Source organism: Diadema antillarum, unplaced genomic scaffold (assembly GCF_040938485.1).
Source record: "Diadema antillarum isolate AM-2024a unplaced genomic scaffold, OU_Dant_1.0 seq00000188_RagTag, whole genome shotgun sequence".
NCBI classification, from domain to species: Eukaryota; Metazoa; Echinodermata; class Echinoidea; order Diadematoida; family Diadematidae; genus Diadema; species Diadema antillarum.
Genome location: NW_027271252.1, coordinates 568525 through 584486, shown reverse-complemented (window position 1 = coordinate 584486; position 15962 = coordinate 568525). Strand labels below are relative to the sequence as shown.

Here is a 15962-nt window from a genome sequence, read left to right as displayed (position 1 = left end):
CCTGTGACCGATATTACCATATTGTGACAACGGGTGAAAATGTGAAATTCTTTCTCCTTATCATCAATCTAAATGAAACTTTCTGTGTTCTGCTTGTCAAATAATAATTATTCACTCTTTTCTTCAAAATGAACTTGGGCACAAAGTGAAAGTTCACTTTAAAGGCGTTAATCCGTTTTTGCTTTGTGGCTTTTCATTTTGCACAACCTTCGGTAGCAAGCTGCTAACAAGACGTAAGACAGGTATAACCATGCTACAACGACAACGATGAGGAAGGCGATGACGTCCAGAGAATGAAGCTGAATGAAGCCCATCTCGGCCGCTCGTAGACGAAGATGGTCGCCGCCGAACTTGAGCACGTGCTCAATCCAGAAGACTGCCGTGTCCAGCGGGCTGGCCATCCGATCCCGGAAAATGGCCGAAGCTCTCATTGCATTCTCCTTATAACTATTTAACAATGCAAAGTTGAATTCGTTAGTTTTCATGCTCAAACCTTCCAGTAAGTCAATATTTAATATTCAAGTATAAGTTATGCACATATAGTGTGTACCATAGTTGGAAGTTTTCTTTCTACCACTCCACATAATTCTTCTTCTTTTGCAAATCGTTTATATGAACTTTTGATTTGATTGCATTTAAAAAAAAAATTGAATATAATGTTTTTGCATCTTTTTCTTAATTATGAGAGGGCTCCTTGGTAGGGTAGTGTTTTTTTTTAACTCAAAGGCTACCTTGTTGAAATGAAAAGGAAATAAATAAATCATTTACACTATAACATAAGAAGACAATATCACGGTTGTAGCTTCCGTGGTTTTACTTCACTTCGAACTCTTATAAAAGGAAATGTGGAACCTTAATAATAGGTGGTATACTGACGCTTTTCGTTCTTCTAATCATGAGTACACGTTTTCATGATCGCATTACGTTCAATGGTATTAGCAAATAGAATGATACTAGTTATCACGTATAAATTTGTATTATCATCATCATCATCATAAGTGAGAACAAGCCTACTATTATTATTACTAAAACGATATTGCTTACGGGAAACGGATGTACTGTATACTGTAGGCCCGACTTTGTATTCAAGAATTACGTAATATCATCCAGTAGGAAAGTTTTAGCTTCAGACTGTCATGTCAAAATCAGACTACTAGTTTTGATAGCATATACCTTCGAGTTTCTAGAATCTCGTGAACGGTTTGACGAAACTTCTCTTCGTCAAGATCGCCCAGATTCAGTGTGAGGCCGAGTCCTTTCGCTGCTACCAGGTGAGCGTTGACTGGCTGGTCCCCTGCCAGTGGCATGATAAGCATGGGTACGCCGCAGTGGATGGCCTCGTGTACGCCACCGGCGCCACCGTGGTAGATCAGCAGACGAGCTCCAGGGTGCGCTGTTTCACAGCAGACAGACATTGAGGGCACAAGAACGGTACGAAGAGAGACCAAAACTCATTTTGTAGGTAGGTACCAGGATTTGCAGCAGAGTATCTTCATGACAATGAGTATATGAATATAAGAATGACCCAAGTCCATGGAGGACCATTTCGAGTAAACTAAAAAAAAAAAAATGTCATATCTTTTTTATTTGTCCAATAATATTCTATTTAACTGTGATGGGAAGGCAACATTGTTTATACAAATTAGAACATATATTATTACGACAATTAAAATTTTCATTAATTGTGGAAAGGCCATTTTGTGTGGTGGACTTGGGTCGTTCTTTGATTCATATGGACTTGGGTCGTTCTTTGATTCATATACATGATATTCTGCTATAGAGATGAGAGATGGATGAGAGAGGGCGCTATTATATGAATGTAAGAACGACCCAAGTCCTTCATTCTTACATTAATATAAGATTTAACTCATTCATTTTAGGCACTTCCGGGGGTAATTAGGATTTATCATTTATACACAAGATGAGTCCATGCATAAGCTACAAAATCCAATGTCAAACTGAATTTGGCCAAAAATTGGACTTGGGTCGTTCTTATATTCAGGTCTTCATATATGTGCACTTGTACATTGTATCTACTTCACTTTCACTATTGGTTTTAGGGGCACATACTAGGGTTCAAGATGGCATATGTGTGTCTCACGAACAGAATGATCACTGTGTAAAGAATAATCTGCGACCGATCCCATCTCTTATCATAACGAAATGAAAGTATAGCCTACCTATGTTCTTTGTACCATAGGAAATGTAAAGCAGTACGTCAAAGTTTGAATAAGAGAACTGGATTTTGAACTCAAGCCATGAGATAATTTGCCGATTTAAAGAAGCAGGTTCTTTTAGTATTCTTCCAATTTTCTGATTCTTTAAAGAAAACGTTGCACAGGACTGCGACTGGATGAATAACTACCCAAAGAGGCACCATATGCCATGATTATGTTCACGTATCATTCAGTCGTGAAAAATATCTTTACAACAAAATTTTGATTTGATGAACTTTAGCCGACATTGCCCATGAAAGTAAATGAGCCTTTACTTTTCATATCTACCTATAGAATTTCACGTGCTACGTAAAGATGGTGCAATCGAGCAATGGGCTCCAAACACTCTAATGACACTCCATAACAGGATTGCATCATAAACACTGGCAGAATAAAGTGTGTGTTAAACGCCCCACCCCCCCCCCAAAAAAAAGAGACTTACCCAGTAAATCACGTTGGGGCAGCCAATCAACAATCAGAGTGTTGTTGCCAAGGTAACGAGGTTTAGGACCGATGTACCTCCAAATGATTCTTTGCGGCAGCTCGCTCAAAACTTTTGATATTGCATCAGTCAAAGGCTGGTTGTTCAAGGACACAGTCATAGAGCCCTTGTGGTGGACAGAAAAACAGGAAATACAAAATATGCATCACGAGTGATGTAGACTGTTTCAATGAACTTTCTGCAACAAAGATAATCTATCTCTCTATCTCTTCTTCTTTCTCTTTCTCTCTATCTGTTGATATCGTCTTCGACTCGGGCAATATTCATTCAGTTTGGGCAGTATTTTCTGGTATCTCCCTCAAGTCCAGTCAATATTATATAAATATTAGTGCGATTATGGTGGTAATCTATGCAACAACAAGTTACCCGAGCAAAACACGCGTAATACTATGTCAAGCATATAGCTACGAAGTATTGCTGTAATGAATTATTTTTGTTTATCTCTATTTGTTTTGTTTTTCTGATATATGATAATATGTGCGTATCTATAAAGGGGCCTATAAGTCCATTAGATTTATGTTTATTTACAGTAACTATATATAGCTCATGCTGAAATCACACCGAATTCATTATGTTTATTATTCCTTTGTGTTTAATTTGTCAAACCAAAGACTTCTAGAACTGTTTTCGGTCTAGCTTAGGGTTGGAGAACGTAAGATTCGTACGATTTCAAATAATGGATTGTGACTCACTAGTGTGAATAGTATAAAACCGTGTTCCTTTGATCCCTCGACGAATTCATCAAGATCTTTAGGAAGAGGCTTTGGGTCTTTGATTGTCGCACCTGTTATGTCGATCCAATTTGGAGAAGTCGGTCGCGGATATTCTAGGGCTACTGTTGAATGACAAAGCCACAACGCTGCTCTAGCCATGAAATCTCTAGGGCTGAGATCGGGTCGGATACCGTACATCGTCTGCATCTGGGCAATTGGGCGGTAGGCCAAGATGTAATCAAAGAATGGCTGAACGGTGTTGGAGGCTACCACATTCAACAGACGTTCGATGAAGCTCATCTGATCCGATAGTTGTGGGAGGAGGAAGCTAAAGGGGACGTAGGACAGCGGTGTCGGGATACCCATGGCTCCTTCGTGCCACACCGGGGTACGTCGGACGCCTAGTACTACGACGAAGGGCACATCGAGGTAAGCAGCAATCACAGCATCACATGCATCTACGACGGGCGATGTAAGTACCAGGTCAATATCTGCATGTTTTAGCCTTTTAAGCGTCCCTTCGTGCTTAAAGAGTTCGAAGCACCCAAAGGTTCGCATATCCCATGCTAGCCGGAGTCGCTCATCGCGCAGCATTTCAGTCAATGACATACTGGCCATGCTGGCAGCTCCTGTGGCCTTGAAATCATTGATGATCTTCATTTGTTCGTCCGTTTTTGAGTTCGGGTAGGTAATATTGCTGGAGTACGAGTTTGGCACGAAGCCTTTGGTGCCAATCTTATCCATGAGAAGGAGAGTTACGTGATGTCCCCTCTCAATCAGAGCCTGAGTAACGTGACTGAGACCCATGTAATGGCTCGGCATAGAGAACAGACTCGTCCTAGCAAGCAAAATATTGGCGCCCGACGAAGCAGGCACCAAAGCGTAGAGAACAGTAACGAAGATAACCGATGTAAGCCATGGCTTGGAAAATGAAACGTTATGCGACAGAAATCTCATGCTGACACACGAAACGATTGCACGGTATAACGACAAGATAATGACAGGACGAATGGTGCTGTTCCCCACTCGGCTATGTACGTGTAATATCTGCCAGCCTTTTCCGATCTGTTCATAATGCACCCGAGCTCACGAATAGGCTTATACACCGTGAAGGTTGTAAGCGCTGCACATGTTTGAGGGCCTGAGTGAAGGTCAAACGAGCACCAAAGTGAGTCAGTGAAGAAGACAGTTGTGTTTATACGAGCAAACTGAATGGGGTCAAAGTCAAACACACTAAAAAAAAAAGATACAGAACAGTTCACGCAGGGTGCAAAATCTATGAGGAAAGGGTTGGCGTGGTTTAATAGGAAATGAAACAGTGATTAAAGGATTTTTCCCCAAAAACCGAGAAAGTGGATGTGTTTGTGTGTATGTGTGTGTGTGTGTGTGGGGGGGGGGGGGGTGATGGGAGATGGGATATGTGAGTTGCTTTCCCTGCCGGAAAGAACTAACACTGTGACCCAGAGTGAAAAACACAATGTAAAACACAGGATGAAAGCATTGCAAACACTACTGCAGTGATGTGAAATCTTTTCACACTGTTAAAACACTTCGGTTGAACGTTAACCTCAACAGAACACACACTCCAACTTGACAAACTCCACTGGCGATGTTCCAAAACGTTGAAATAGACTCGCTTGATTGCCAACATTCAGTATCCCCAGATTCAAAGTCCCCTTATAGAGAGAAAGGGGCAGAGGTGATCATGGGCCAAGGGCAGAGGTGATCATGGGGCATCACCCTCTGTAGTTTGTACATGATCACAAAAACGTGATGGTATGCTAAAACAAATGTCCCGTTTTAGTGTTGTCTTTCTAATCTCGAATATCAAACGCATGGATTTGCGCCTCACATAAGAGTAACATTTTGCAGAATTCCGATATTCATAACACTGCTGGTTTACTCCCTATATTAATGCAAACAATACGGTACATAACGCGAGTTTATGAAGTATGTGAAAAACAACAGGCCAAGAGCAGACGAGGTAGTGATGTAACAACGGCGTAGCCAGGATTTCATCTTAGGGGGGGGGGTAGTCTGCGAGGGAGCGAAGCGACCGAGCCCGAGCGAGCGGAGCGAGGGGGGGGGGGGGGGGGAGGGTGTGGGAGGGGGGTGTCCCCCCTCCCACGGTAAGATTTTTTTTTTTTGCATTTTGATGTTGTAAATGGTGCAATTTGATGCATGTTTTTGCGCGTTTTATCGACGTGAAACAGTCCCACTTGTTTATGGTAGCAGTTTATTTTGATGTAGATTATTATTGAACAATTTGCCTATAAAATGGTATAATTTAGATATACTTCTTGTATTAATTCTTTTCACTAAACATCATGAACGCGACTGAACCCGAGCGAGCGGAGCAAGCGAGGGGGTAGGGGAGGGTGTGGGAAGGGGGTGTCCCCTCTCCCACGGTAAGAACTTTTTGCATTTTGATGTTGCAAATGGTGCAATTTGATGCATGTTTTTGCGCGTTTTATCGACGTGAAACAGTCCCACTTGTTTAAGGTATATAGCAGTATATTTTAGTGTATATTATTATTGAAGAATTTGCCTATAAAATGGTGTAATTTAAACACACTTCTTGTATTAATTCTTTTCATTGAATATCATGAAGGCAACTGAACCCTAGCGAGCGGAGCGAGCGAGGGGGAGGGGAGGGTGTGGGAGGGGGTGTCCCCCTCCCACGGTAAGAACTTTTTGCATTTTGATGTTGTAAATGATGCAACTTGATGCATTTTTTTTGCGCGTTTTATCGACGTGAAACAGTCCCACTTGTTTAAGGTAGCAGTATATTTTAGTGTAGATTATTATGGAACAATTTGCCTTTAAAATGGTGTAATCTAAATGCACTTCTTGTATTAATTCTTTTCACTGAATATCATGAACGCGACTGAACCCGAGCGAGCGGAGCGAGCGAGGGGGTAGGGGAGGGTGTGGGAGGGGGGATGTCCCCCTCCCACGGGAAGAACTTTTTGCATTTTGATGTTGCAAATGGTGCAATTTGATGCATGTTTTTACGCGTTTTATCGACGTGAAACAGTCCCACTTGTTTAAGGTACATAGCAGTATATTTTAGTGTAGATTATTATGGAAGAATTTGCCTATAAAATGGTGTAATTAAAACACACTTCTTGTATTAATTCTTTTCACTGAATATCATGAACGCGACAGAACCCTAGCGAGCGGAGCGAGCGAGGGGGGAGGGGAGGGTGTGGGAGGGGTGTGTCCCCCCTCCCACAGTAAGAACTTTTTGCATTTTGATATTGCAAATGGTGCATTTTGATGCATGTTTTTGCGCGTTTTATCGACGTGAAACAGTCCCACTTGTTTAAGGTAGCAGTACATTTAAATGTAGATTATTATGGAACAATTTGCCTTTGAAATGGTGTAATCTAAATGGCGACTGAACCCGAGCAAGTGGAGCGAGCGAGGGGGAGGGGAGGGTGTGGGAGGGGGTGTCCCCCCTCCCACGGTGAGAACTTTTTGCATTTTGACGTTGCAAATGGTGCAATTTGATGCATGTTTTTGCGTGTTTTAACGAGTTGAAACAGTCCCACTTGTTTATGGTTGCAGTATATTTTAGTGTAAATTATTATTAAACAATTTGCCTATAAAATGGTATAATTTAAATACACTAGTCTTCTTGTATTAATTCTTACACTGAATATCATGAACGCTGTCTGTTCAGCAATCAAGCAGAAAAAGCATGCACACGAGGGTGTAGATAGGGGCATATCCCCTGCCACACGAAGGTGATTTTGCGTTTTCAGACCTGAAATTCAGCGATCTGGTGCAAAGTTTTGGTGCAATACTTTTTCATCGAAGTGTTAAAATCACGGAATTTAGCTCTTATTCCGAATGTGCACCATCTGTGTGTATGTATAAAGTCTAGTGAGGTAGAGCTTAGGGGAAGGGGGATTCCCCCTCCCGCACGCGGAGCTTTTGCGTTTTTAGAATTGAAATAAAACGATCTGGGTATAGCCACAGTCTACTTCTATGCATGGCGGGGGGGGGGGGGGGCGGGCGAGCAGGGAGAAGGCGTTAGCGAGTGTTATCTCCACCCTTCCCTTCCGATGGAGCTTTTGCCTTTTTAAGGTTGAAATTGAGATATCTACCGTATATGCATATTTGATGGAATCAACATTTGGGAAATCACCAAAAAAAAAAAAGAATGGGGGGGGGGGGGCTGAGGGAGGAAAGGGTCGATTAAAAGGGGAAATTCCCCTTATACATGAGGGAACCTTGAGTTTTCGGAATATAAGTGATAAGTCTTGTGCACTCAGAATTATTCATAATATTTTGTAAATCTAAAAAGTGTACTTAGCTAGGGAAAGAGGTACAGAGGGGGAGGGTTTGGGAGGGGGACACCCCTCCCAAGCACGAGAGATTTTGCATATTTTGAATTGAAATTCAACGATCTGGTGCACACTTTGAGTGAAATATTAAAAAAAAAGTATCTTATTTGATGATAGGTTGCAAAGGAGACCCGCTTCATGTGCATACAGTATACACGCATTTTTTTTCCGCCTCCCAAATCCCCGGTCCAAATCTTAGGGGGGGGGGGGGGGGGCGACCGCCCCCATCGCCCCCCCCCCCCCCCCTGGCTACGCCAGTGTGATGTAAGGAGCAGCATTAAAAAATGTGGCAGCTACTCCACACTGGGTGAAATGAAACTGATCGAATTGCGGTCAAATGTATTTGCAGTCCAATGCTATTCTTCAAAAAGTACTCTTTGGTCGAACTATGGCATATCTCTTTCTTTTACTTGCGCATTGGCGTATTTCAGCTAACTTACCAACAAAATGGTTCAATTTTGACTTTGTTGACAGCAGAACCGTTTTTTTTTTGGGGGGGGGGGGTGCTGGAGAGTTAGACAAAATTGGATTCAATTCAGTCCTTGATAATTACTCGTTTTCGTTTCTGTACATTAGATACAATTGTAACTGTTATGCTCACATATAAATTCAAAATGACATCCTATTCTGCAGCTGTTACGTGGACGACGATCTTATTCTGGTCCTGTATGGCCCCAGTACCCTTTAAGTGGAAGTAAAGTCCTCTCCCAAGCTTCATTCATCACGATCAAGCAAATACATGTACAGTGGACTCCCGTTATAACGAAGTCCTCGGGACCGGCAGTTTTATTTCGTTATATCGAAAATTCGTTATAACCGAACAAATAAACGTTAGAAAAAGGAAAAACATAGGGAGGATATAATGTTACGGCCAGAATTCTTATTTCGTTTTAACCGGAATTTCGTTATAATCATGTTCTTTATAACGGAATTGCACTGTATTGCGAAGAAGAGGGTGGGGGGAGGGGGGCGTGTATCGGAGGAGAGAGAGAGAGCAAAGGAGATGGGGGAAACTTTTATCCCCGATGGTGACATTATTCTTATCTCTTACCCCTTGCAGGGCGCTCATTATCCATGAGAAGGCGAAAAAGCATTGGCAACTATCAATGCATGTCGTTTCAGGAAATCATTTGACGCCAAAATGGTAGCATCCCCTCCCCCGTTGGTCTACAGTTCGTTCCTTTCATAATGTCACACAGCATGCAACTTACTCTTAAATCATGATATATCATTTTTCTGTGGGGGGGGGGGGGGGGGAGGGGAGGTGGAGAGGGTGTAGGGCACCACTGATCCGCAGCCCCCCCCCCCCTAGAAAAAACGTTAGGAAGACTCCTTCCGCTGAATTATGGAAAGCACAGTACTTGCTATTTGTGAGGGGAGGATCATTTGTGAAAGTTTGTGTTATATACACATACATACACAAACGACTCAAAGACACACATAATAAATTCGCTGAATTGGTGTGTCATATTGCATTTTAATCGAAAGTATTTGCAAAGTCCCGTGGACCCCAAATTTACAACATAGCCCACAAACAATACATTTAATGTTGTATACACAATTTCATTCGCTTTTGTAGAAAAACTCCATTCCATCCTCAAGCTGACGTTGATAAGAGGAGCAAAGTGTAAAGGGGGTGTCATAATTTCACTGAACACCGGACTCGAGTGATTAAGATTTCTGAGCAATTTTAGTATTTAAGACACGGAAACAGTGTGATGCCATTAATTTCACTTCCACTGGTTCGTGCGTAGATATCATTTTGTGAGTTCTACGTAAAATAGATAACAAAAATTTTCTGTCAAAATACACAAGAATTAATCAAAGTGATACTTGTTGTCTAAGTTATCTAGACTGTTCCTTGCCCACTAAGATATTGCCAAACAAGAACAAATAACAAAATACAAACAGAAATAATCATTACTTTTAAAAAGAAACGTCAAAGCCTAAATAGGAGAGGCTACCACTTTATGCAGGTGCATACCCCCCCCCCCCAAAAAAAAAAATGTTTCCGTGTAATTTTGTTCGTTTTTACCCCTTTCTTCAAAATGCACTGAAAAATTAAGTGGAAGCTCAGTTCAAAGATGTCAATCGGTTTTACTTTTATGGTGCTTTCGTTTGCATAACATTCGACAGCATGCTGCTAACAATATGTAAGACAGGTACGACCATGCTACAACGACTACGATGAGGAAGGCGATGACGTCCAGAGAATGGAGCTGAATGAAGCCCATCTCGGTTGCTCGTAATCGGAGATGGTCGCCGCCGAACTTGACCACGTGCTCAATCCAGAAGACTGCCGTGTCCAGCGCACTGGCCATCCGATCCCGCAGAATGGCCGAAGCTCTCATTGTATTTTCTTTGTAACTATAGAAGAGATAAAAATGGAATTTCATGATCGTATATAATTGCAACTCTATAGAGATTTGCGCCCTATTTCATAAAGACATTACATTTAAAAATTATTTTTTTTATGTTGCGATGATGCAGTTTCTGTGCAGTTCAACTTCAATTACTCCATACCGAGTAGGTGTTTCCTTGAGGCTGACACTATGTATAGTAATTGCCGCCATAACTGCAGTTTTTAACGTTATAAATCTTTTCTTACAAATTGGACCATGAAGATACAGCTGTATCTACTACATCAGAAGAAATGAAATACACACTTGCACATAATTTATACACAAAAAGAAACGATAACAAACATGACGCTCCTTTCTATGTTTCTTCCGTGCCTTTCATACATCCACAATGGATGTTAAATGGAGAGAAACCAATGAACACTAATATTATCATCGCAATCATCATCATTGAGAGCACTGACATAGTGCGTCTGCTTACAGAAAACGGACTATGATGTACTAAATATTCAAGGATTGGTCATTTTCAGAAGCAAAGAAAAACTTTTGGAACTTCTTAAGAACCAGACTATCAATTCAGATCATAGCATACCTTGGCGTCTCCAGAATCTCGTGGACGGTTCGACGAAATTTCTCTTCGTCAAGATCGCCCAGATTCAGTGTGAGACCCATTCCTTTCGCTGCTACCAGGTGAGCGTTGACTGGCTGGTCCCCCGCCAGTGGCATGATAAGCATGGGTACGCCGCTGTGGATGGCCTCATGTACGCCTCCGGCGCCACCGTGGTAGATCAGCAGACGAGCTCCAGGGCGCGCTGTTACACAGGAGACACACATCGGGGGCACAAGATCGGAAAGAATAGAGATCAAAACTCATTAATATTTGACCATGGGTGCAAGGCTTTAGTAGCAGAATATCTTCATAATAATGACCTATATGCACTTGTATCTACTTCACCTTCATTATTGGTTTGAGAGACAAATAGGCGCCAAATGACACTGATGTGAAAGCAGTCCCTATTTAGATTAGACGCAAAGTCAATCATGAGCACAATTTAGTATGGATTCTGACTCGACGATTACACGTGTTTTCCGTCCAATAAAGCAAGTGACTTAAAACACACCACATTATAAGAATGAAATGTTTCACAAACGCAACGATCATGGTAATTACATTATACAGTGTAGATGAAGAGCAATCTGCTACCGAACCAAACTCTTACCATAATCAATGCATACTATGTTCTTAGTACGACATAAAAGGTATTTTATTTTCTAGATATGAAGAGCTTTCAACCAAAACGCGCTAAATCCCTTGAAAATGATGGATTTTAGCACCTTATGAAAGCAAGTTATTCATATGTAAATGAAAAGCATTCAGTACCTCAAAGTTCGAATGAATCAGAAAACTGGATTTTGAACTCACGTCATGAGATGTTCCGCCGATGAAGAAACAGCTTCACTTGGCGTTCTTCCAGTTTTCTGATTCATTAAAAAGAATAGTTGTAGAGTACTGCGACTAGGTAAATAACTACCCAAGAAGGCACCGTATGCCGTATATTCACATAACATTCATTCGTGAAAATTTTCTTTACAACAAAACGTTGAACTTTCGACCTATAGCTGATATTGTCCAAGAAAAAAAAATAACTCTTTACTATATCTATCTTTATATGTATAGAATACTGTAAGAGCAATGTGAAGTCACGTGAAGATGATGAAATCGAGTAATGGTCTCCAAACACTCTATAGGCATTGCATCATAACGCTGAGATAATAAAAGTTGATATGGTACCGACAAAAAAAAAAAAAAAAGATTACCCAGCAGATCACGTTGAGGCAGCCAATCAACAATCAGAGTGTTGTTGCCAAGGTAACGAGGTTTAGGACCGATATACCTCCAAATAATTCTTTGCGGCAGCTCGCTCAAAACTTTTGATATTGCATCAGTCAAAGGCTGGTTGTTCAAGGACACAGTCATAGAGCCCTGGAGGTGGACAGAAAAACAGGAAACACTAAAATGCATCAAGAGTCAAAGAGTGATGTACACTATTGCAATGAATTTAATGCGACAAAGATACCCCTTCTCTCTCTATCTGTTGATAGTCATAATGGCATATAATTATGAGTGGTTCACAAGTTACAAGCATGCTTTTCAGTGGACATCTCAATTCTTTCTTTTTTTTTTCTCCAGACATAACTTTGTATTTTGCCGGTATATATGTATAATATCGTATTTGTTAACCATTATCTACCGTGTAAAGTCGAATACATGCCTATGTTATATCTTCTGATTCATTTCGTGTTATGTTTGCCGAAAAGAAAGAATGAAATAAATGAAATGAATGAAATGAAATATATATATATATATGACATGATGTTATGCAACAACAAGCAACAAGCAACAACAAGCAAAACACACGTCTGTCAAGCAGGTGACTATACACTTGGAAGTATTGCTATATGAATAATATTTTAGGTGTTCGCAAAAACAGGTAATTTGGTCCATTTTTGAAGATTTTGAAGTACGGTCTCTGTCATAAAGTACAAAATAATACCTTTTAAATGATATATTGGTCATTACATATAAAGGTACATTTTTGAAGTTATGGTCAAAAGAAGCGAAAATGTTCTTATTATTCTCTTTATTTTTCATGACCTTGAATCGCAAATATTTCCATTTGGCAAAATGGACTTATCGGTTTTTGCGAACAAACTCTTCGTTTGTTTCTGTTTGTCATATTTCTCTTATTTGGTGATAATCATGTCCGTACTGTATAAAGGTTCATTATTTACAGTAACTATATAGCTCATGCTGAAATCACACTGAACTCATGTTTATTACTTCATTATTGTTTGATTTGTTAAGCTCAAGACTTCTAGAAATGATTTTCTTCCTTAGAGTCAAGAAGATATTAAGATTAGTACGATTTCAAATAATGGATTGTGACTTACTAGTGTGAATAGTATAAAACCGTGTTCCTTCGAGCCCTCGACGAATTTTTGAAGATCTTTAGGAAGAGGCTTTGGGTCTTTGATTGTTGCACCTGTAATATCGATCCAATTTGGAGATCTCGGTCGCGGATATTCTAGGGCCATAGTTGAATGACAAAGCCACAACGCTGCTCTAGCCAGGAAATCTCTTGGGCTGAGATCGGGTCGGATACCGTACGTCGTCTGCAGCTGGGCAATTGGGCGGTAGGCCAAGATGTAATCTAAGAAAGGTTGAATGGTGTTGGAGGCTACCAAATTCAACAGGCGTTCGATGAAGCTCATCTGATCGGAGAGATTAGGATGGGCGAAGCTAAACGGGACGTAGGACAGCGGCGTCGGGATACTCATGTGTCCCTCGTGCCACACGGGCGATCGTCGTGAGCCTAGTACTACGACGAACGGCACATCGAGGTAAGCCGCTACCACAATATCACACGCATCTACGACGGGTGACGTAAGTACCAGGTCAATATCTGCATCTTTTAGCCTTTTTAGCGTCTCTTTGTGCTCAAAGAGTTCGAAGCACCCAAAGGTTCGTATTTCCCATGCTAGTCGGAGCCGCTCATCACGCAGGATTTCCGTGAATGACATACTGGCCATGCTAGAAGCTCCTGTGGCTTTGAGATCATTGATGATCTTCAGTTGTTCGTCCGTTTTTGAGTTCGGGTAGGTGATGTTGCTGGAGTAAGAGTTTGGCACGAAGCCTTTGGTGCCAATCTTATCCATGAGAAGGAGAGTCACGTGATGTCCCCTCTCAATCAGAGCCTGGGTAACGTGACTGAGACCCATGTAGTGGCTCGGCATAGAGAACAGACTCGTCCTAGCAAGCAAAATATTGGCGCCCGACGAAGCAGGCACCAAAGCGTAGAGAATAGTAACGAGGAGAGCTGGTGTAAGCCATGGCTTGGAACATGAAGAGTTAGGCGACAAACATCTCATGTTGACAAATGAAACGGATGCACGGTACGACGACAAGGCGTTGACAGGAAGAATATGCAATTCAGCACTCGGTTATGTAGGACCATACACGTATCTGTCCGCCCTTTTCGATTCTTTCTTAAATGCAGCGCTAGTCCATCAGTAGGTTTCACTAGTCTTGTGAAGATAATGAATCCGGTTGGCTAACAGAAGCACTGCTAATGTTCGACCACGGAGATACTCTATTGTATGCATTCAACGGTCGACAGACCAAGCACCTACGGAAAAGCCTTTTGAATGGTAGGTCAAACGAGTACTATGCAGAATGAATCAATGTGGTTCGGACAGTGTTAATACACTGTTCTAGCACACTGAAGGGGTATATACTTCATTGTATACGAAAGGCGCAAAATCTATTAAGAAAAGGTAGGCGTAGCTAGGAAATGAGACGTGGGTTTGGATTAAACCCACGGGATTGCCGGGGGGGGGGGGGCGGCTTTAATGGAAAGCGGACTTTGCAAAAGGGACGAGTATGCTTCACTCAGTGCTCTCCACAATGTTTAAAAAAGTGTGCCTCACGAAGCCTGTTGAATACTATAATAGTTGAATATACCCCAGTGATGTATTCCGTTATATAATACAAATTTGTCGTTTCACACGTGAGTTTTGTAAACTATGTTATGTCAATATAAATGTACTTTTTATATACAAATCGTATCGACCTGTTTTGGGGGAGGTTTTTTGGAGATGAAATAAGATGAATGATTTGTCTGTAAATCAGGTCTTTAGATATTTTGTTTGAAAAACGTCATGATAAATGATCATTGCAATTAGAAACCGGAGTGAAATAAGGTAATAATAAGTATTGGTATTCGTATAGACAACTGAAAACTGTAACAAGCAGTTTCGCATTTGTTACTTAGGAAGGCAACCCCTTTGCTGAATTAGAATGACTATTCATTTCATAAGGTTGAACAACAATTTCATGACAAAATAGACAGAAAACCAGACCACAGAACATCAAGGTTTAAGTAGGACTTATAATTAAATTAACAAGCTTGCCTGGATTAGGCTGTATCACAACATCGATTTTTTTTTTTTTTTTTTGCTATAGGCCTATCCCATTGGTAACCGAACAGTAAATTGACCAGTTTGTTCATTGCGCTCAAGCTTGGAGTATATTTTGGCTGTACATTGTAGGTCCCTATCCTTGCTCTTTTGATGTCTTCTCTTATTTTGAATGTAAAAGAAGTGAAAAGCATGAACAGAATGAAAGAAGAGAACGTTAGGAACGTTGACATCATTACAGTCGAGGTCATCCCACGACACCTACGAGTCATACGACCTCAGAGCTAGACAATGAAAAAAAAAATTAGCGAATCACAGCCTATACGAGCACGTGATGGAAATGGGACAGCTAGCAAGACACCCCGTGATAAATTCCCAAGCTTGTGGACCTTTTGATTTTTTAACCTATTATGATACTGTATAGTGTCGAGCTCTTAGGTCTTGTTAGCCTAGTGTTGAGCTCTTAGACATTATTTGCTTATGGTGTCAGAGCTTGTAGTGAGCACCCTCGGAGTTCAGCACTGGTCTATAAATAGTGAGTTCATTGGATAGACCAATGTCTTACACAAACATATGTTGTGTAAGTGTGGGCGCAAACGCAATGCCCCCATAATGCTTTGTATATATCCGCATAGATCGAATTTTATCTTCGATTGAACACACACTTTAATTGAACAGACTTCTGTGATAACATTCACAAACATTCTTAAACTCTGTTGAATAACGACAGCATTCAAGACCCACAGCAAGAACCATCAGAGAGCTATAAGACAGAGGTAACATGGGAACCTACTGGGCGTGCATGATCAGAAAAAAAAAAAACTTCGTCATGGTATGCTATC

General features: G+C 41.1%; 2 protein-coding genes across 2 annotated transcripts; both read right to left on the bottom strand.

Moving 5' to 3' along the window:
- Nucleotides 1–13: 13 nt before the first annotated feature.
- LOC139728633 (UDP-glucuronosyltransferase 2C1-like) lies at nucleotides 14–4388 on the bottom strand. The gene is made up of 4 exons (XM_071639572.1): nucleotides 3411–4388; nucleotides 2659–2824; nucleotides 1174–1393; nucleotides 14–447 (listed from the first exon to the last, which is right to left on the bottom strand). The coding sequence occupies exons 1-4, from the start codon at nucleotides 4386–4388 to the stop codon at nucleotides 168–170; spliced, it is 1644 nt and encodes a 547-aa protein (XP_071495673.1). The 3' UTR covers nucleotides 14–167.
- Nucleotides 4389–9826: 5438 nt separating this feature from the next.
- Nucleotides 9827–14073, bottom strand: LOC139728632 (UDP-glucuronosyltransferase 1-2-like). The gene is made up of 4 exons (XM_071639571.1): nucleotides 13096–14073; nucleotides 11962–12127; nucleotides 10736–10955; nucleotides 9827–10150 (listed from the first exon to the last, which is right to left on the bottom strand). Exons 1-4 carry the CDS (start codon nucleotides 14071–14073, stop codon nucleotides 9871–9873), a joined length of 1644 nt encoding a protein of 547 aa, XP_071495672.1. The 3' UTR covers nucleotides 9827–9870.
- Between the last annotated feature and the right edge of the window lie 1889 nt (nucleotides 14074–15962).

Bases quoted from the DNA above. Each gene is read 5' to 3' on its own strand.
- LOC139728633 (XM_071639572.1), bottom strand. From the start codon at position 4,388: ATGAGATTTCTGTCGCATAACGTTTCATTTTCCAAGCCATGGCTTACA. The intron at 2,825-3,410 runs GTGAGTCACAAT...GTCCACCACAAG, and splicing joins GTTTTATACTATTCACACTA to GGCTCTATGACTGTGTCCTT. The intron at 448-1,173 runs GTATATGCTATC...ATTGTTAAATAG, and splicing joins GAGATTCTAGAAACTCGAAG to TTATAAGGAGAATGCAATGA.
- LOC139728632 (XM_071639571.1), bottom strand. From the start codon at position 14,073: ATGAGATGTTTGTCGCCTAACTCTTCATGTTCCAAGCCATGGCTTACA. The intron at 12,128-13,095 runs GTAAGTCACAAT...GTCCACCTCCAG, and splicing joins GTTTTATACTATTCACACTA to GGCTCTATGACTGTGTCCTT. The intron at 10,151-10,735 runs GTATGCTATGAT...TCTCTTCTATAG, and splicing joins GAGATTCTGGAGACGCCAAG to TTACAAAGAAAATACAATGA.